The 20,702-nt window shown below is 50.0% G+C and overlaps 1 protein-coding gene across 1 annotated transcript in view; it reads left to right on the top strand.

Moving 5' to 3' along the window:
- Nucleotides 1-20,702, top strand: part of PAPPA (pappalysin 1) — a 239,259-nt gene that overhangs the window by 208,591 nt on the left and 9,966 nt on the right. The window contains exons 20-21 of the mRNA XM_055301662.1: nucleotides 7,487-7,558; nucleotides 12,187-12,285. Of these exons, the coding sequence (XP_055157637.1) occupies nucleotides 7,487-7,558; nucleotides 12,187-12,285 (171 nt within the window). The remainder of the gene's footprint in view (nucleotides 1-7,486; nucleotides 7,559-12,186; nucleotides 12,286-20,702) is intronic.

Raw genomic sequence — 20,702 nt, 5'->3', positions numbered from 1 at the left:
ACCCCTCCTTCCTCCCTCCTCTGCCCTTTTCCTCCCCCCTCCTCCCCCCCCTCCCCCCTCCTCCCCCACCACCCGGTGCCCCCTCTCCAGCACTAGTCCCATCAGGGACGTCTGTCTCTGCCCCATGTGTCTCTCCACCCTCCCAAGAGTTGCCCGAGTTCCACCTGGCGCCCACCCCTCCTCCTTCCCCTCCCGCCTCCCTGGCCTCTCCCTGTTAACCTCCCCTCCTGCTCCCGTCCATTCTGTCCCCCGCGTGCCCTTCCCCCTGGCACACCCAGAGCCCCCACACCCGTTCTCACACGGGTGCCCCAGGGGGCATCATGGGGCTGCGCAGGCCCCAGAGTGGGTAGGGCCCCACGTGGAAATCTCGAGGACGCTGGCCGTCAAGTGCAAGCCCCTAATGGTGCAGGTGGAGATGCTGAGGAGCCGAGAGGGAAGGGCATCAGGCCCGGGTCACACAGGCCTCAGAGCCAGGATCAAGCCCTGCCACCCCCTCCCCTCCCCTCCCCCCTCAGACCCCCCCCTTGACTTCCACAGGCTCTGGGACAGGGGAAGGAGGCTCCCACATGCACACGGAGCAGACCCAGGAGCTCCCTCCCACCCCAGGAGCCCAGGTCTTCTCTGCCTGGGATCCAGACCCGGTTCCCCTGGCCCGGCTCCACTCAGGCCTCTACTGTGCCCCGGGGTGAATTCCCACCCTTCCCTCGGGGCGCCCTGGGCACCAGAGTTCAGTGATAATTCAGGGCGAAATAAATCCAGGGGTTTGAAAGCCGCCACCCGCCCACCCGCCGCCCGCCGCCCTGCCCGGGTTGCTCGCCGCCTTTATTGATGCGGGGCCTACGGAGAGCGCCCGAACGAGGCTCAGACCTCTGCGGTCTCCTGAGGCCTCATTATCCAGGAGGCAAGAAATGTGGTCGAGAAGGGGAGGAGGGTGAAGGGCAGAGATTGATGATTTCCAGGAACAGGGCTGAGAAGCTGGCCTCCGCCGCACCCTTGCCCCGCGTGCGGGAGAGCAAGGTAGGAACAGAGCTGCGGGGACAGGCCTCTGGGCCGGAGCAGGGCCCCCCCTCAACCCCCCTCAACCCCCCTCTGGGCCAGGGCAGGCCCCACAGGCCAGGGCAGCCTACACACCCTCGGTCCAGGGCAGTTCCCCCACTACCCCGCAGGGCAGGCTCCCCCTTGGGCCAGGGCAGCACCCCCCAGGCCAGGGTAGGCCCCACTCTGGGCCAGGGCAGGGTCCCCCCTCCTCCAGGCCAGGGCAGGACCCCCCTCCTCCGGGCCAGGGCAAGGCCCCCCTCCTCTGGCCAGAGCAGTGCCCCCCCCCCGGGGGCAGGGCAAGCCTCTGGGACCCCCCTCTCCACAGTCTGCCTCCTGGACCAGCGCAAGGCTGATGGGTGGGTGGGAGCCAGGCTCTGCTCCACCTGCCCTTACCTGCGTCCCCGGGGAAGGACGCGGGGGCCAGGACATTTCCTGGATGGCTGCCCTGAATCAGCTCGGGCTCAGGCCCCCTCTGCCCTCCCCCAGCCCCCTCCTCACACCCTGTGAGGTGGCTCTTACTCGCTCCCCTTTTCCCAGTGGAGGAAATGAGATCTCAGCGAGGGAAGCCCCTTGCCTAAGGGCAGTGGAGGGAGCCCCCAGCCCGGCCAATGCCGTCGGTTCCCCAGCTCCCCATGTGGTGTCTGTGGGGTGGGCGACAAGGATAAGGGCAAACCGCTGACTGACCGCTTACCAGGGCCAGGCTGCTAAACAGTTAGTAGCTGGCTCTCCGCCCTCCGCCTGCCCCTACAGCCACCGCCCTATAGAACTCTGATCTGTAGCATTGCCCCATTACGGTGGTGTAAATATCTCCCAGCACACACACCCCCCACACACACACGGCAGGTGTCCGGGTTTGCAGGTGGCCCTCCCTGCACACAAAGCTGGAAAGGAAGCGCCACTGCCGCTCCTGAGCCCACAGGAGCTGGCTGGTGCCTGTCGCATGACAGCCTCCATGTCGGGTACTTGACACGTATCGGCCTGTATGACGAGAACGATGCCCACTTAGGTGAGTGGGAGGGCAACGCTGGGATCCCGAGGTAAGACGATCGGTGCACCAGGACAGTGGCCTCGGCGAAGGCCTGACCTGCCGAGCGCGCAGGGTGTGCGCTAGACCCTTGCGGTTGCAGGGTCAGGTGACCAAGGTTCTACTGCAAGCCTCGGCCTCCTCTTGCTCGCTGTCCTTGGCAAATCCCATCACCCCTGTAAGCCGCGGTTTGCCCATCCATGGAATGAGTGAGGACTAGATCAAGACTCGCAACGTTGAACACCGAGGGGAATCAGGCAGGCCAGGCACGTCCCGGGTATTAAATGCCCAGACATATTATTAATAGTAGGATCAGCATGTACTAGACATATTTCAGACACACTTAAAGAAAATAAAAAATAATAATAAAAATAAAAAATAACTTAATAAATAAATAAATAAATAAATAAATAAATAAATAAATAAATAAGAAAATATAACTACGCACCTTAAGGAATGACTTAAAATTCTCTTCTCAAGGAGATACACTGCACATGCTGACCTTAAGTGTACGATTTGATAAATGTTCGTGGTTGTGGCCACTCCTGAAGCTGTGACTGGTTGGGATCTCTGACTCCGCAGAGGTTGCCCCTTCCCCGTGCCAGGTGGTGGCTGTGCCACCAAGCTAACTTCTACTGGCTTCGCTTATTCTTTTTTTTAATTGAGGTACAGTTGCCATATAAAATCATATTAGCTTCAAGTGTACTGAAATTTTCAGTTTTACTTTCATCAGGAAATCCACTGCATCCCCTTATATTTTAGAGTTCTCTCCTTTGAAAGCCTCCAGTCCCTCACGCACTTTTGGAGGAATAGGGACACAGAGTGAAATCCTCCTCATATCTAATAAACGAGACAATACAAACTCAAGGACACATGGGGATGTCCCTGGGGCTCAGAGGTGGAGAGACCGCAGGGAATGGTGGAGACAGTGGTGAACTCTGGAAAACACATCCTGCTTTCCCAAGGGGGTAGCTCTAGCCACGTGTGGCAATGTGGAAATGTGTGCCTCGTATGGCTAGATTCTCCACTTTCTCTTGAAATCTGGAGTCTTTATGAAATATCTAAATTTCTAAAAAAAAATACTGGCACATAACTTTGACTTCTGTCAAGCACATTGTGTGCCACAGCGAACGTTTCTGTAGGTTGCGTAGCCTGTAGGCTGTTGGGTTGCAACCTTTGGATGAGGTGGACTCCCAGCCTCTCTGTCACCAGCTCCTAAGGAGCACCCCTAGTCTGCTCTGCACCTTGATCATAGCCAATGCAGCTCACAACCTCAGAAGCTTATCATCCCTCTGGACAGCTGAGACCTTAGATTTGATAATGGCTTCTGGGAAGAGGATGCAAGGAGAGAGGAAAGACAGGAGAAGAAAAAGAAAGGGAGGGAGGTACTTAAGGGGGGAAAAGGAAGTAGCCATTTATTGAAGATCTCCGAGCACGTGGCCACCGTTAGGCAGTTCCGCGTATGCCGCCTCATTTTGCCTCCGCCGTACCCCCGGGAGATCAGTAGTGTCACCGCTTTACACGTGAGGGAGCTGAAGTTCTGAGGCCCAATCCACAGAACTAATGCAGTTGAATCAGAGTTTGAACCCAGGGCTAGTTCTCCTGCATTTTGTCCTGCAGGGCGACCACCTTACCTATTACAAATCATAGGACTCAACACTTGTAGACAAAGGATGTAGAATTTCTCCCTTGAAGGGAAGGCAGCACCGTGGAAGACCCTGTCAAGAGTCTAAAGTCAGAAGTAGAAGGGTTGTGAGCGAACGTGAAGTCCAGTCTACCCCGTGTACAGAGGGGAGATGCTGGGTGCCCTGGCCGTGAAGCCCGGAGCGGGACAGGTATGCCTGGGACCCAGGGATTTCTCATTCACTCGTGGACACTCTCATACACCCACTCATTTGGTCACTGGTTCGTTCACTCATTCCCTGATCATACACTTCTAAATGGCAGGTGTTCTTCGAAAGCAAGGCATTCAGGGTGGAAAATGCCTAGGCTTTCAAAGACAGCCAGAAGCTCCATAGCGGATCACGAAAGGCAAACAGAGGTTAGACGATCTAATTCCCTCACAGAAAGTCCTATCAATCAAGGAAAGAATTAGGGAGAAAAGAGGGCTCATCTTAGAAGGTACCAGAAGGGGTGTCCAATCTGAACCTCGGGATGGGGAGGCTCCTAAGATGCTTTGTTATGTGTCTTCAGCTGCCTAGGACCCCTCTTCCCTGGGATTCATCTTGGAGACTCGCTGCCCGCCCACCCTACTTTTGTCTCAAAGCCCCTTCACCTTTCTGAACCTTGGTCTTTCCATTAGGCAAAAGAGTAAACCATTTTATATTTACAGTTTTGGGGGCTAGGAGAACATTAAGGAGAGGCTTGGGTTCAAAGTATACACCTGGAAATCAGACAGCTGTGGGGTTGAAGTCCTGTCATTGCTGATGTGTATGGCCTGAAGCAGGTTGTCTGACTTCTCGGTGGTCTGTTTCCTCTTGTGTAAACCACACTCAAAAATAGTACCTCTCTCGTAGTTGTGGTGAGAATTAAATAGATAATGAGTACAGGGCTTGGGTGGATGAGGATGAGGATGATGATGGCAGGGTTGGTGGCAGTGCCATGTTGATGATGATGGTGGTGGTGACGATGGTGATGGGGACGGTAGTGGGGGTGTTGGTGATGCTGATGGTCGTTGCAGATGGTAAGTTCTTCCTATGTGCACCAAGGCAGGAAATGAAAGCTGTCTTACAAAACCTGGTCTGGAAGCGCTCGTACTGGGCTAGAGGTCTCACTGGCACCCGGCGGAACAAGGCTGACATTGGAGGGGCCCCATCTGGGATCTCCAAGTTTGTAGTGTAAATAGCCCAGCTTTTCCTTCGGCTCTCGCTGCCTGCCTGCTTCCCAGTTCTCCTCACATACAGAGGGACCCTGTAGCGAGACAGGTAGGACGTGCAGCCCTAAGGAATAGTGGAAAATCCAAAAGCCTTGGAAAGATAAACAGCCTCATGCAGAGAGGATAAAAGTCCTTTTTCTGAACTCACATCAGGTAAACCTGAGCTGACAAACTGGTACAACCACACCACGACATTCTTACAGACTGATTACGTTAGCTCTCAATAAGCAGAGGGAGGGATGGCCATCAGATCCCACGTGCATCCTAAGCCTGCTCTGTTCTACTTCCTGAGCCGTTACCAAGTGGCCCTCCAGCATCCCTGGATTTGGGCTAGAGACAGACCTTCAGACCCAGAAATGAAAGCAGGTGATTCTCTCCACTTCTGGCCCTGCAGCTGGGAAGCAGAGGGCACCAGAGTAGCTAAACTAGAAGAAAGCACTGGAGCTACTCACATTCCTTCATTTGGTCAGCATGTATTTATCTGCTGTGCTCCAGGCCTGGCCTGCAGAAGGGACAGAGATGACTAAAACCCAGGTCCTAGGTTAACTGTTCCCATACCATTTATCTCAGTGTTATCATCACGGCAAGCTCCTGATGTGACCTTCAGGGCCCATTTCACAGACAGGAGAACCGAGCCTCGGAGTAGGAGTTTACAAAGCAATTTCAAGTTGAATTACATCCACATCTGACACACCCCATGCCCAAGGTCTTTCCCATATTTCACCTTGTCTGGGGAAAGGTAGAGAGGGGCAGGAGGGGGCTACATAGCAGATTTCACATGGCAAGGCTTGTCAGATCTTCAGATTAGGCTCTTTATCCTAAGACTTTAATTGTGCCTCTAGACACTGTGCTAGGCATGGTAAGGGCTCTTCTGATGTTCTAGAAGAGCGGAAAACAAGTAAACATAACATTGCCCTTTGATAAAATCTCTATTTTGAGATTTAGCTATTCATTTGTAACAAAAAACAGGTATGGGCGTCCTCCAGGTGCCAGATGCCGTTCTAGATGTGGATGATCCAAGGGTGAACCACAGATACTATGCAGCAGAGAAGAAAGGCACTAACCCAGTCTTAGCCCAGCCTTGGAGTCAAGGGATTCCCTTTGTTCCAAGCCCACCAAGAAACCTAATTACAGTTGGGCTTCCATATAGGTCTGCCTTCAGAAATTGGGTTGGTCACATGATTTTCCATATTCTGGCCCATATGACTGTTCATTTCTTAATTAAAATTAATCAGCTGGCACTCATCCAGGAGGGCAAGAGCCGATCATATAGACCTCCATGGCTGGTCCCTGACATACTTACCTCCCATTGCAAATCTAAGCATTTGCCCCCAGATTATTTTAATTCAATTTTTTAAAGAAATCATTGGAATTTTGGCATAGAAAGTAAGGCATCTATGACAGACTAGAGAAAGGAGTTTCTGGGATCACCATGTTAGCCCCATTCCTAATGCTATTTACCTTCCTCATTTTATCCCCCCCCCCCGCAACACACTCCTTTAAGAACCATCCTCATACTGAATTTTGTGTTATGAGCTGCCTTAAATAATTTCCAAAATGAGTGCTTGGTTTCAAATCCTGGTTTCTTCACTAAACAGCTATGAAGCCTGGGGAATTTATTCTCCTTACGACCCAAGATTAATGCCCACCTCACTGCATGATAACGAGTAATAAATAAGATAATGCATAAAGTAATTAGCACCACAAATGAAAATATATTTTAGTTGTCATTATCATAGTAATCATTATTATTATTAAAGGAGACTATAAATACATACATATATGCAAACCTATACGCTGTCTCTGAGGGGTTTGGGGAAGGCACCAAAAAGGAAGTCAGTCTTAAGCAGCGATTTAAAGGATAACTAAAGAGACTCCAGGAGACAAGTTGGGGAAAGGGCATTTCAGCGAAGGAGAAGAGCAGGAACAAAGTCACAGGGGTGTGGAAGTGAGGGCAATGGCAGGGAATTGTGAGCGGGCCCTTATGGCATGGTGACAGGTCCACTGCACTCAAACTATAATGTGTATCAGGATCATCTGGCAACCTTGTTTGTAAAAGGTGGAGTCCCCGGCCCTGGTCTCAGAGATTTGGATTCATTAGATCCAAGGTGGTTCCGAAGTACCTGCCTTCTCCGTGAGCTCCTGCACTCATCCTGCAGTTCCCTTAGGGAAACCCTGCGCTACCCCATTCTCCCATCTATCTACTCTTCCCCCCTGATCCCAGCTCCACCCATGGATCAAACATCGGCCACAAATTGCCTGAAGGGTCTTTCTGATCGCATCTTCATCCTCCAATTCTGTTTTTCTTTAGCTCTTATTCATGCCAGGGAGATAGGGAATCATGATACCTACAACAAACACAAATACTATTGTAATCTCATGGTTCCTGTTATTGCAAGTACCTGGGCGAATTATCCATACAAATGTCAGGGTGAAATCAGGACTTGGAAGATCCAAGAAGAGGTGGGGTGCTTGAATGTGGTGCCAACAAAGAGATGGCTTCCTCCCAGCCACACACTCATCTGACTGCTCTTTCCCTCTCTCTGCAGAGAGTTGTCTGCACAGCTGGTCTCAAGTGGTATCCTCACCCTGCTCTGATTCACTGTGTCAAAGGCTGTGAGGTGAGTCCCTAGTTGTTATATTGATCATGGCTACCATTTGCTATACCTACAAAGTGCTGTGAATATCCCATTAACAGGCTTCTTCGACAGGAATGAGCAAACCCGTTTTACAAATGGGGGGAACCGAAGCACAGAAATACCAACAGATATGCTCAAAAATACATTTAATATATAACAGAAATGGGATTCCAAGCCAGGTTTTCCTGCTTCCTAAGCAGGAAGTGTTCAACATAATATTGCATCTGTAAGGGAGGGAGGGAGGGAGGCCATATTGATTTTGCATCTATAACATGCCAGGTATTTTACCAAAATTGTCACATTTAATGTTTATAGAACCACAGGATGCATTTATTTTTCTTTCTAATTCCTACTTTACTGCTGGCCATTAATTTCAGGTCACTGCCTTTTGCCACACGTTTGTCGTTCACTTGCTCTTCAACCCCAGAAGTAATATGGCCACCTTAGCCCCAACCATAGAACTGAAAGTGAAGATCCCCTCTGACTTGAATCATTCCCTGGAACTTGGCATTATGGAGATCTGTCTCTGTGACTCAGTGACAAGTCTGGGGAGGGAAAGGGCCAGGGTACTTAGAATGTCATCTGTATTCCTAAGGGGTTACACTGCCTTTGGAACTAAAATATATTTCTGTGCACCCCAAGTCCTTGTGGGTCTTCTCAGCTGGCAAGGAAAAGGTGGCCCCAAATCCCATCCAGGTCGATACACAAATATTTGTGCCCCCCTCTCAGAGCCCATTTGGGAAAATGCATGTGAAAAGGACTAGATTGAGCTCTAGGAAATGTAGTTGGTGAAATTCTTAGAATGTGAGAGTCAGAAATGCTCCTCTAGATGATCTATACCTGACTTTTTAAAGGTGTAGCCAGATCTAAGATTTGAGGGAATACCCAGCCTGGAAGAGTTCTTGGTGTGATCTAACCCTACACATGATTATATGGAATGGAAAATGAGAGTCAGAGAGGAGATGGACTGGCTCAAGGTTGGGCATAAAAGCCACAACATAAAAGCTGCAGCGCGAAAGCATGAACCTGGGTCTCCTGACTCCAGGCTGGTGCTTTTTCTCCTCCACTAGGCCACCTCCCACTCATGAGCCACCCCTGACCTGCAAGTGTCACAAGACAGCCCCTGGATCACACTTTTGTTTCTGTGTATTGGCTAGGGGCTCCCTGTGGCATCTTCTCAGGGCATTGGATGCTATAGTCTTTGAGAGCCCCCATTCTCCCAAGGTTCAGCCAGGAATGGCAAAACCAAGGCCAAGGCCCTGTGGCTCTTGCTTCCTTCCATCTCTCTGGATCAGTACAGTGTTTGGAGAAAAGGAAGCTTGGATTACCTGGGCACTCGTTCTGCTGAGTCGGCGGTCTGGGCAGCCAGTGTGACAGCAGAATTCGATCCCTCCTTTGACTCAGCACCGGGGCCTAGGAGACCCTCACCTGTCAGGCTCTGAGCCCTGCCAACGATGCTTATCGCCTTTGCCCTTGCAGGTGCCCCTCATCTCCTTTCTTCCTTAGCTTAGAGCTAATAGTTTGCCTCTTGTCTGGGGCTGAAAAGAACACCAGGAAGAGATATAAACTCTGGGACTAGGAAGGAACCATCAACCCGGAGTGCCCTAGAGGTAGCCAAGATTGTGGAAGGGTTGTGGGAACTCCCAAGCCGTCCACCCCAAGCTGTGTCCAACGTGGTCACTTCACTCTCTCATGCATCAGAGTTTCACCGATGCCTCTTCTGTGCCTGATGCTACTCTACGTTCTGGGAACACAATGATCTCAGTCGAGTGAAAACAGTACCTATGCTCTCTTCCAGAGTCATCTGTGGTATCTTCTTGCCCCTTGTCCATCCATGTATCTGTGTAGCCATCCATGCAGCATTTTACTGGATAAACATTTAAGGAACACATGTTCGGTGAAGTTTTGCTCGAATTGCCACACGTTTTGCTAGAAAATCTAGGATGACACAGAGTCTCATCCGTCAGGAGCTCACAGTATGGCAAAGGAGATAGACAGTTAAAGAGAGAATTCTGAAATATGTACCAAGAGCTGTAGCCAAAATAAGTAGAAAAAGCTATAGAAGCACAGAACATCCTGGGGGTATCAGAGAAGGCATTTTGGAGGGATGAGTTTTGAGCTAGGTCTCGAAGGGTGAGTTGCTTGCCAGGCCACAGTAGTAGTGGCAGCCATGAGAAATACCAGGGATGGGGAAAATTTCTAAGTAGCAGAGCTTTTCACATGTTATTTGCTCTCTCTACGAATTTTTCCCTTCTCCGCCCTCGTCTAATTAACCCCTGCTCATCTTTCTGATCTCAGCTGAAATGTCATTTCCTAAGGGACACCTTCACGGAGCTCCCTGATTAGGTCCAGTCCTCTTGCTCTTTAACAGCATCATGTTTCCTTTCCTCTGTCGTGCTCATCAGAGTTGAAATTGGCCAATTAGATGTGTGATTATTTGATTAAAGTCTGCCTCCTTGCTGAAGTGTAAGGTCTGGAGGAGTAGGAGCTCGATCTATATTGACTATTGTATCTTTTTCTTTAGCACATGTAGTAGGCATTCAGTAAATATGGTCAAGTATAAGGTGGGTGGAGGGACGCACGGATGTGGCTGCAGGAAAGGGCATGTAGGGGAGGGTAGCCAAGGAGGAGACTGGAGATTGATTGTTTCAGGTGCCAAAAAAAAAAAAATTCATTTATCTTTTTTTTTTCTCTCTTCTTCCTCAGCTACTCTTTTACAGAGCCAGTTCCTTTCATTCTAAGGAACATTTGGTTTCCTTCCTTACTCTGTTTTAAATGATATAAGAAAGGTCATAAAGAACAGATCCCACAGGCAGATCTCCTAAGGCACAGAGAAAAACCAAGGACTTATCCCAAGGGCTTATCCTTTGTTTGTTGTTTGTTGCCCTTCTGTTGGAATATGAATGTAATAACGTGTTCATTTTGTCAGGTACTCAGCAGAGTCACACTTGTGTTCATAGCCGTGCACATTTGCATATATACACCTGAGCACAGCTCTCGCCTGTTCTTGGTTCTGTCTGTCTTGCTAAGATATTTTTTTAGACCCTAAGGATGGTGATCAAGTGGAATGTGGCATCATGAATTGGGAGCGCAAAGGCTCGGTGAATTTGGAGCTGAAATGCAAAATTCAGGGATGTCACATGGGAGGGGCTCCTTGTGAGCTTGGTTTTCCCCATAACAGTCAGGGTGGGAAGGAAAGACCATCAGATCACAGGGGTTGTGCTAAGATGCAGTGGCCCTAGCTGACGGATTACATCTTTCCCATCAGTGGGTCACTTGAGCATTAGAGAGCCCAACGTGAACTTTAATCAGGGAGGTCTCACTGTCTTCTATGTTAAAGGGTCACACAGCATTGCTTTTGATGTGGGGAGGGGTATGCTTATTGCTTTGAGAAACTAGTGGACTAATCCTGCCTCTCTGTTTCACAACTGAGAGTCATGAGGCCCGTAGAAGATAAGCCGCTTAACCAAAATCCCCAAGTAACCCCTCCAGTTGGCTGAGGTGTATTAGGCTGGAACCCAGGTTTCCTGGATCCCTGACAAACGCCTTTCCATATGCCAATACGATGTGTTCAATTTTAAAAACATCTCTAAGAGCCAAAGTTGTACCCAGCATTAAACTAGGTGATAGGGAGACCAAGATGAACTGGATATCGCGCATGTGTTCAACGGCCTCACAGTCTTGCACCAGCTGCAGGTTCCTAAGCAGACATTAGAAAACAGTATGCTTGGTGCCCGGATGGGGACACAAAGGTGTTAGGAGGTTTACATATACTCCTGACTCTCCCATAAGATTACTCTCAGTTCAGATCAGTGATGACTTAACCCCATCATCTTTTCCCTCATCTTTGGGGTACCACAGAGTTGGAGGAACACAGGGGAAAAAAAGCAACAAACCATATGTGCTTGATACAGACTTGAATGTCAATGAAAAAATAAGACGCCGGAGTAGGTTTATATTACTGCTCTGCCCCTGCCAGGGTGATCTCGGCTGAGCCCCTTGCTTGCTCTGAGCCTCAGAATCTTCATCTGAAAAGTGGGAATGGCAGGGCTTACCTCACAAAGAAGACAGCAAACACGTAATGCATGTGGCATCAAGTACACCTGTCCTCCAGTGCTAGAGGGGAGGGAGCCCACCATCATGCACAGACCACTGCGCCAAGTTCCTATGAATTCTTAGGTTTGATCCTTAGAGGTCTTGCGCAGATTACATTCAGCTTATATTGTATTATAAATGGTGTTTTTATATTACCTACTACTAGGAAAAGTAGGAGAAGGGTCCTCAAATTTTCTAATCATTTCTTCAAGTATGAAGAAGCTTTAGAGAGATGTGAGCAATCCGTCCTGTGGCTTTGCATGCCCTAGCCTACAGGTGTGTCTACCGGCATAACCACAGTTGAGTTGGAGAAAACGTGGCTAGAGAAGTCTTTACAAATGGTAGAAGCAATAATTTGTCCAAGGGGGTGTTGGCATTTGAAGCCAGGCAAGCTGTCTGCAGAGGTTTTTAAAAGGATGAGAGAGAGCCGAACAATTATCATGGTGCAGGGCCATCCCCCACCAACTCCAGGTTACTAACAGGCTGCTTCCTTCTGCCTTTCTTCCCCCTTGCAGCCCTTCATGGGAGACAATTACTGTGATGCCATCAACAACCGAGCCTTCTGCAACTACGATGGTGGGGACTGCTGTGCCTCTACGGTGAAGACCAAGAAGGTAGGCCCCAGGCAGCCACCCTCTGCAGGCCCCTCCTGGTTCCTAGCCAGGATCACTGGCATGCGGGACGACCCATGGTCCTGGTTGTGTCCGCACTTGCTCACACGCTGTGCTGTACTGTATTGTATTTTTTGTTCTTTGAGCCAGTAGTTGAGCTAATGTCATGTGCCGGGCCCTGAGCTGGTGGGCAGACTCATGGATGATCTTTGCAGATGTGGTTCCTTAGCCTCAAGGCTTGGAGCCCGGTGTGGAAGCAGATAAGTACAAGTGTAATCAATACTTTCATAAGGGGGAGGATAGAGCACTGAGAGGGCCCAGGCCAGAGGCTGGAGAAAGGCTCTACCAAGGGGTCAGCATCGACACTGAGACTTGAGGGATAAGGAGAAAGGAACAGGAAGGTGGCCAGGAAAAGAGTTTCCGGGGCTAGAAAGGGTAAAATCTTAGAGAGAACTTGCATTTTTAGGGGGTCTGGGTAACATCTAGGGGCAGAGAGAAGATGGGACATTCTTAACAAGGTAAATCATAGCCTTTAATTATTTTATAACCTGTTTGGTTTTTCACACTTGTAAAATTGCGGGGGGAGGGGTCTTGGTTGTGATTTTCGTCCTTTGCATATTAAGGTATAACAGGAGTGATTCAAGTGTCTCGAGTCAACGTGGGATATTTGACTATGTTGCATACCCACTGCTCATGGAAGAGTGGCCACCCCCACGCTCTTCCTGCTGAGAGCTGGGCAACCCAGGTTGAGAAGTGCTCTGGGTGACAAACGAGTTCATGAGGAATGATCTCTGGTTTTATACTCATCTACCATCTGCATTGAAAAATCATTTGAGATCATCTCTTTCTCTTTAAAGAAGGGGGAGCTGTGTTCCTGAGACAAGTCATGGTCTATCCTGGCTGAAGTGCTGTCAGTGATTATCTAGGCTCACAGTTCTCATTTCATAATGGGGGTAAACTGAGGCCCATACAGGAGAAATGGTTTGTCCCTGGTGGCAGAGTGAGGGACAGAAACAGAGCAAGGTTTCAGGGTCGCTATCCGTATCGCACCATCCGTAAAAGAATTAGTTCCTTTAAGAAAGATGCTCTGACCCTAGAATGTGGGGATGAACAGGGCAAACCCAAGGAACACACTCAGGCTGCATCTTTGGGTTGAGCTGCGGGGGCTCTCTGGAATCAGCCAGTCTCGGATGAGCAATATTTCAGCATGCCTGCCTCCTTTTTTTTTTTTTTTTAAATCATCCCTAGTGTAGGTCTGTACTTTCTGCTCAAATACAGTAGAATAAAATTCATTTCCTACTAATGGATTTTAGTTTTCACCCAATTATGAAAGAATACTTTTTTGGAAAATCCAGAAAGCAGAACGACAGCAGAATCCCTTCCTGTCTGACAGCCCAGAAACAGCCACTGGTTCCTTGTGTCACATTGAACCGCGTGTTTAAGTGTGTGGATATGTGTTCCTGTGGGTCTCTCACTGCATTTCCGGTTTGGGATACTGTTTTGACCCAGCATAGGAAATCTTATACCTAAGAATGATCTGATATCATCATAAACCTTCCAGCTGTCGTTTTTGCTCTATTATTATTTATCAGAGGGTCCTGATGTATCATCATTTATGTGACCATTCACCTCGGGCTGTTATTTTTAACTCTTGGGTTACTTTGGTTTCTTGCAAAGAAAAATAACGATGCTCGTGAGTATCTTTGCACGTAGATACTTCTCCAGCTCTGTTCCTCGACAGTTGGCTTTTTAGAATGGAAATGACTAGGACGAAAGGTGTGAGCATTTTTAAGGCTCTTGACCCCTGGTGCCAAACGAATACAGCATACAGGAGAGTCGATTTCACGTGTTGGGAGTCCACCGTGTTCAAAAGTGAATGCACAAGGGAGTTTGTGTTTTAAATAGAAGTTTTTGTAGAATTATGACACAGTATTCATGTGACACCATCAGTTGGAGCAAGAGCAGCTCTGATTAAAAGAATTTTCCTACCACCTATAACTTATATACGAAAACATTAAAAAAATCCTAATTTATTTTTTATTGGGAGACTCCCCTAAATGGATTGCTGTTTCTACAGAGTGCATGGTGGGAACATGAAGTCATGAGATTGAGGTTCAGGTGCAGACTCCAAATTATTACAGTCACTTGAAAAAAATATATATATATATACACCAAATGGCCATTTTGACTCTATGTTCATACTGGGCTCAGTTGCAATTATTTCAGACGTCAGGGTTCTTAGGTGAGTGCTGCCTCTTTAGTGAGGGACCCAGAGTCAGTTCTTTGCTAGTTCTGAATGTGCTTCCTGGTCTTTTTTCCCCCTTTCCTTTTCTACCCACATTATATATGTAATTTAGGCTTTTTGTGTGAAAAGACCCCCTTCTTCCACGTTAAATTGGTGATCCTTCTTGTCGGCCGGGGCTGCAGGATGCAGCTAGCCAAGCATCCTTCGTTCAATGAGACGCCTGTTCCTCGAGCACCTGTGTGGGCCCAGCAGTGCACCGAGCTGTGAGCCCTGGGCCAAGTCGAGACAGACCTGCACCTGCTCTCGCGAGGCTCGTGGCCTATTAGGGGAGCCAGGCGTGGGCAGGGAGGTATACGACCGTGCGTGGTGGTACCTCCGTAGAAGGGCAGGACAGCAAAGGTGCAAATCTTACGGAGACCGGTGTGAAGGTCAGAGATGGTTACATTGAGACCTGCAGGAGGAGTAGCTTTCCTGGGGAAGGTGAGGGGTGGTTGAAGTCAGGACGGAGAGCCTGCGAGCGCTACGTGTGTGGATGACAGACTGATGGCCTCTCTTCTGGTGCATTTGGCTTTGCTATGGTTGTTCCTGGTCCACGGTATTTGGGGCCTCCTTCAGATTTGAGATTCCTGGGAGTCTGACTTCTGGAGGAGAAAGGCATCTCAAATTAAACTTGTACTTCTACCATTTCAATTCCCCAGTTTAACTTCTGAGTAAAGTCCAGCTTCTCGGATGCTTTAACGCTCTCTCCCCGTGTACACCCGGCTGTACTGCCTGCAGTAGACGGCCTTATAGAGCCAGCAGGTGGAGAAATAGAGAATAGAGAAATAGAGACACCCTTAAGGGAATCGCCACAGCGGTCAGACATCCTGCCAGATGCTTGTCCCCTGTCTCTTTCTTTAAGCCCCACGTCCCCTTTTACGGGTCACTGTCATCCCAGTTGCACAGGTGAGCCAGTTTGGGCTCAGAGCACTTGCAGGACTTGCTTGAGTTCACTTGGCCACAAGTGCCGAGGCCCGAGTTTGAACCCAGTCCTGACTCTTCCTTGTGTGTGGGGCTGAGTCCTCAGGGTGCGTGGGCATGACCCTCCCCGTTCTGGTTGGAGACAATTCGCCGTGAACCCCGCCTGCCAGGGAACCTTGGCCATCGGACCCCTCCCCTTGGCAAAGGTGAAAGCAGCTTTTCCCGGCAGCAAAGACAGGGTGGGGAGTCGTTGAGGCTCCCAGGCTTGCCAGCCATCCCTGACGTCCCAGACAGCAGTTTCCTCTGAGTGGAAAAAAGTCCTGGTTTCTGTCTCCAGCTTCCACAGCAGGAAGCCTCTTATAGCAGGAGAGGGGCCAGAGGCTGGCTTCCTTCCTCTCACTCCCTGCCCCTTACCACTGGGCCCGTTTAGTTCCCACCTAAACTCTTGGCCCCGGGCACCCATCGTGGGAGGTCCCTGCCCACGAGCACGCAGCCCGGCACTCAGAAAGTCACTGACAGGCCGGATCGGCTTCATGGCCTTCCTACGTGACAGTGATTTCATCCGTGGAGCCCATCCTGTGAGCCTGGCCGTGGTTTGGGGTCTCTGTGCGTGTCGTCTCACTTTGAGACTCGGGTAAAACCCCGGCGAGGTCGACTGAGCTGAGGCTCAGAGAGGTGAAGTCACTCATACAAGGTGGCGGAGCTGTGGGGAGGACTTAGGATTTCCTGGCTCCAAACAGCAGTCGCTACCATCGCTTGAGGGCTGCCGACGGGCCCAGCCTGGTGGTAACGGGGCACGAGTCTGCTCTTCTCATCACGCGGTCGCCCCGTCCCGGGTGCTGTCTTGTTATCCTCACCGTCCAGACCCCGCAGCTGAGGCTGGGAGGGGCCGGGCTCCTCCACCACGAGGGCCGGAGCTGAGCAGCAGAACGGGAGTCTAGGCCGCGAGGCGCTGCTTCGGAGCCCTGTCCCGAGCATCCCGTTGTAACGGGCTTGCGTCTCGCCCTTCCCCTGGTGGGTGGGCGTCTTCCTTCCTGGTGCTCCTGGACAGGAGGCCCCGGGCGTGAGCGCATGGCCTCTTCTCGCAGACATCCTTCTAGCCAACTCTCTAACTTAACCTCTTCCCAGTCTCCAAGGCCTAGGGCCTCCTGGTCATTTGGCCCAGAATGATGTCTGTCTGCTGCCTTCATCCTTCCTCCCCGTGTTCGTCTGTCCAGACACCAGCTGTTCCCCACATCTGCCTTGTGGGGTGACCCGGGCCCGGCTGGCAGACAAGAGCAAGACAGTGCAGGAAACTCCGTCTGACGGGGTGACCGGTTTCCCATCCAGACACCTGTCTGTAGTGCGGGGCAGACAGGAAAGGGCAGGACTCAGCCTCTCAGCATGTCCGTTTATTATTTTCCTGTTGGAGCCTTGAGGAGTCTCGAATACAGAGCAGATTTCCAGAATGGTTGCTTCGATAATCTACCCTCATAACAACAACAGAGAAATCCATTTATAATTGGAATCATTCTGAGTAGCCATGTGTTGGAGGTTTGAGGGAAGACGGGGAAACAGCCTTAACTTATTCAGCGAGGCAAGGTTTCGTGAGGCGTGGTGGCCTGGAACACTAGTTATGATCATGTTTTAGACAGCTGCTAAGAGACTGGTTCTGGAGGGTGTCTGGGAAGTTGGGGTGTAGTCCCAGTTCTGTGACTTAGTTCTGTGACGCTGGGCAGGCCAGGCTCACCTTCGGGTTTTATCTCTTGACATTTGGATTATATTCATGTCTAAAGATTCTCCACATGGCTTCCTGAGGGAATTGGCCATTGGCAGGAACCTGAAGGCTATTTGGAGCAGAGACCAGTCGGCTAAGAAGAAATTAATCCCAGAAACATGTCTCAGCACAGGATGGCATGCCTAACTGATGACATTCGGTATAGAGTTGTTCTGTTTATTTGCTAAATCTAAGTAAAAGCCTGGTTTCTTGTGAAAGGACGTTGTACCCAAGCGTAGCCCATTGGTCTAAGGAGTCTAGTGATTCTATAAGACGTAGGAAGATAAAAATCAGTAGATGGACAGCAGCCTACTTAGCTGAGTGGTCCATGCTAAAAGGTTGGGTATTGGGCTGCAGAGTTGGTGATGTGCCTCAGTGGCTCTTAAAATCTCAATTCAGCAATCAGAGTGGTCCTCCTAAATAAGTCTTGGGGTATCACACCTCTGCAAAGCCCTTCAAGTGTCTCCCCATTTTACGCAGAGTAAAAACCAGTCTTCCCAATGACCTATCAGGCCCTTGGTTGTCTGCCTACCCCCAGCACTTCTCTGACCTCACCCCTATTATCAGTACCTTCCCTCACTTGACTCCAGCCCTCTGGACTGTCCAGCTGGGTGTCCTCCTGCCTTTGACAGACTTTGTCTCTGGCTCCTCCTTTAGCTGACAACATTCTTCCCCATTAATCCACATGACTCACTGTGTCACCTCCTCCAAGTCTTTGCCCAAGTGTCAAGTTCTCAATGAGCCCCATCCTGACCTCCCACCTTACGTCACCCCTGGCACTCACGCACCCATTTGCTTTGGCCTCCACTCTTCTTTCTTTCTTTTATAACCCTTATCACCTTGGCACATCCTAGAAAATATATTTATCATCTCATTATCCCTCCCCTCTTGCTGATCAAATGAAAATTTTGTGAGGTCAAGGATGTGCATCTGTTTGTTCAATGAGGTATCCCTAGTTGCACTATATCCTGCTGGTGAGCACCTGCTATGTGACGGACACTGTTGTAGGCCCCAAGCACGATGGACCTGGTCCTGACCATGCTGAGTTCATGTCTGGTGGACTAATGGCCATGTGTTTAGAGTATATTAAGACAGATAGAGCAAGTGAGGAGAGTCAACAAAGCTTCCTGGAGAAGGAAACACCAAAGGTGAGACATGAAAGGCATAGTAGGTCATAGCCAGGTAAAAGGAGTCTGTGGGGGAGGGAGGACCAGGGATTAGGATGCGAGAGAAAAGAGAGTTTCTGGCAGAGGGTACAGTCTGTGCAAAAGCCCAGACATAAAGCGGCATGCTAAGGAAACCCCAATTCCCTGAGTGTGGCTAGAGCACAGGATGAGAGGGGATGTAAGTAGTAAGAGGTAAGAAAATGAACCTTAAGCAGGCTTTTTAAACCAATCCAGAGAACCTGAACTTTATCCACAGAGCGTAGGAGTATTTCAGTGATTCTAAGCACTGAACTAGTGTAGAGGATCCTAGAAGGCTTCCTGGAAGAGGGGCTAGACATGTTTACCTTGGAAGATTAGTAAAAGACAACAGGAAGATGACTAAACAGACTACACTAATTCCTCCTTGTCCCAAAAATCACTGGCTTCTGGAATGTTATGATTTTTCCTATTGGGGGTGTAGCGTTGACTTTTTCATGTGGATGAATAAGACACTCATTTTCGTTTGATCCTGCAAAGGGATCAGACCCTCCTATCCCCCAAAATTACCATCCTCATAACCACTGTCAACATCACCATGACCACCATCAATACCAGCATCACTGTCACCACCACCATCGGCAGCAGCAGCAGCATTCACTGAGCACATAGTATAAGCCATAGACGATGCTAAGGTCTTCCCTCGAATTTTATACTTTATGTAAAATACTTCCAGAGGGCAGGACTGTCATTACCCTCATTTTACAGAGAAACTGAAGCCACCAAAATGAAAGTAACTTGCCTAATAGCATACACGGAGCCCCTGACAGCGCAAGGAATCCAACCCAAATCTCATTCCTTTCTCTCCACCGTCCCCTCCCTTACCCACATGACCACTGTATCCACATTGAAACAAGCCTCTCTATTCATGGACTCCCCCATGCCCCGTGCCAGGCGTGTGTCTCCTCTGCCTCCGAGGAGCTTACAGCGAGTCCTTGTACTTGACATCACACCTTGGTCCACTTGATCTCATTAAATCTTTCCATCAACATGATGACATCCCTGGCACTCAGGTGGTGAAGCGACTTGTGCCCAAGCTCCTGCAGTGGGCGGGGGGATAGTCAAGGCTTTCTGCCATTCAGCGTAGGCCGCCCCTTGCTCCCCATGCTGCACACTCTCTGCTGTGGCCTCCCTGTTGAGTCTGAGTCAGAATCCTGGCCCTGCCTGTCTCCCAGCATCAGGGGAGACCCGCAGCCAGGGCCTTGCGGTGCATTTGCCTGGGCTGCATTCCTGAGCCGCTCACATATATGGATGGAGCTGTTCTCCCGGGCAGCTCACAGAGGAGAAGCCCCTGAGCCTGGGCACCATCTCCAGCCCAGAGGAAAAAAGGAGAGAATCCTGGCCTTTAGTCATTGACCTGGGCTTGTTCACAAAATCCTAGAGTGGGTGGCCAAGCCATTTATGGGATAGCCTCACCACACGGTGCTGGGAATCCCAAATGTAAACTGGCCACCACAGCGTTTGTGCTGCGGGTGGTAGGTTTCCTTGGGAGGCCATTGGGGGGGAGAAGGTGGAACGCTGCTTGGGGAGTCAGGGAATCTGGGAATCGGGCTCAGAACTAACTTTACCAGGATGTGGCCCTTTTTTCTGTGCCTCACTTTCTCCCTCTGTCAAAAGGGGACCCTGACTCCTGCTGCACCTGCCTCCTGGGGGGTCGGTGTCGAGGAGAAGGTTACACACGGGGCTGCAGATCCCAGGCCACCTGCCAGCCAAGTGACTCACCTCTGGGCATTGTAGTTTCCTCTAAGAAGTAAAATGGGGCTAGTAAGAATAGCCACCTTATTAGGGGTGCTGGGAAGAGTGAGTGAGATAATGCGCACGGGGTTCACTCAGCCAGGCACGTGGTAAAGGGATAAAAGGCTATTGGCTGTAAAAAGACAAAACAACATCCTGTCCAGGCTGTGGAGGAGGAGCCTTCTTACTCTCACTTGCTGAAAAGTTCTCAGAGTTCTTGGAGTGGCCTTTTGAATCCTGTCATCTCATTACTGAGGGGTAGTGAGGTCCGGGGCAAGTTTGCTGTGCTCTAAACATTCTGAAACCTCTGTCTTCTCATCCACAAGATGGGTTGCTAACCATGCTAGCCTCATGGTGTTGTGCAGACTGGGCTAGCCAGCAGGTGGGAGTCCTCTGGCACACGGAAGGCCCTCCGGAAGTGCTAGTGTGGGGGTTGAGTGTTGGTCACTGCCGTGGACCTTCCCCAGGTCAGACCCAGGAACCATCTGGGAAGGGGGGTGGAGCTGCCAGCCGCTACCCTTCT

Source organism: Nyctereutes procyonoides, unplaced genomic scaffold (genome assembly GCF_905146905.1).
Source record: "Nyctereutes procyonoides isolate TBG_1078 unplaced genomic scaffold, NYPRO_anot_genome, whole genome shotgun sequence".
In the NCBI taxonomy this organism is placed as follows: Eukaryota; Metazoa; Chordata; class Mammalia; order Carnivora; family Canidae; genus Nyctereutes; species Nyctereutes procyonoides.
Note: the sequence above shows the minus strand (reverse complement) of the source record. Positions and strands in the feature narration are given on the sequence as shown.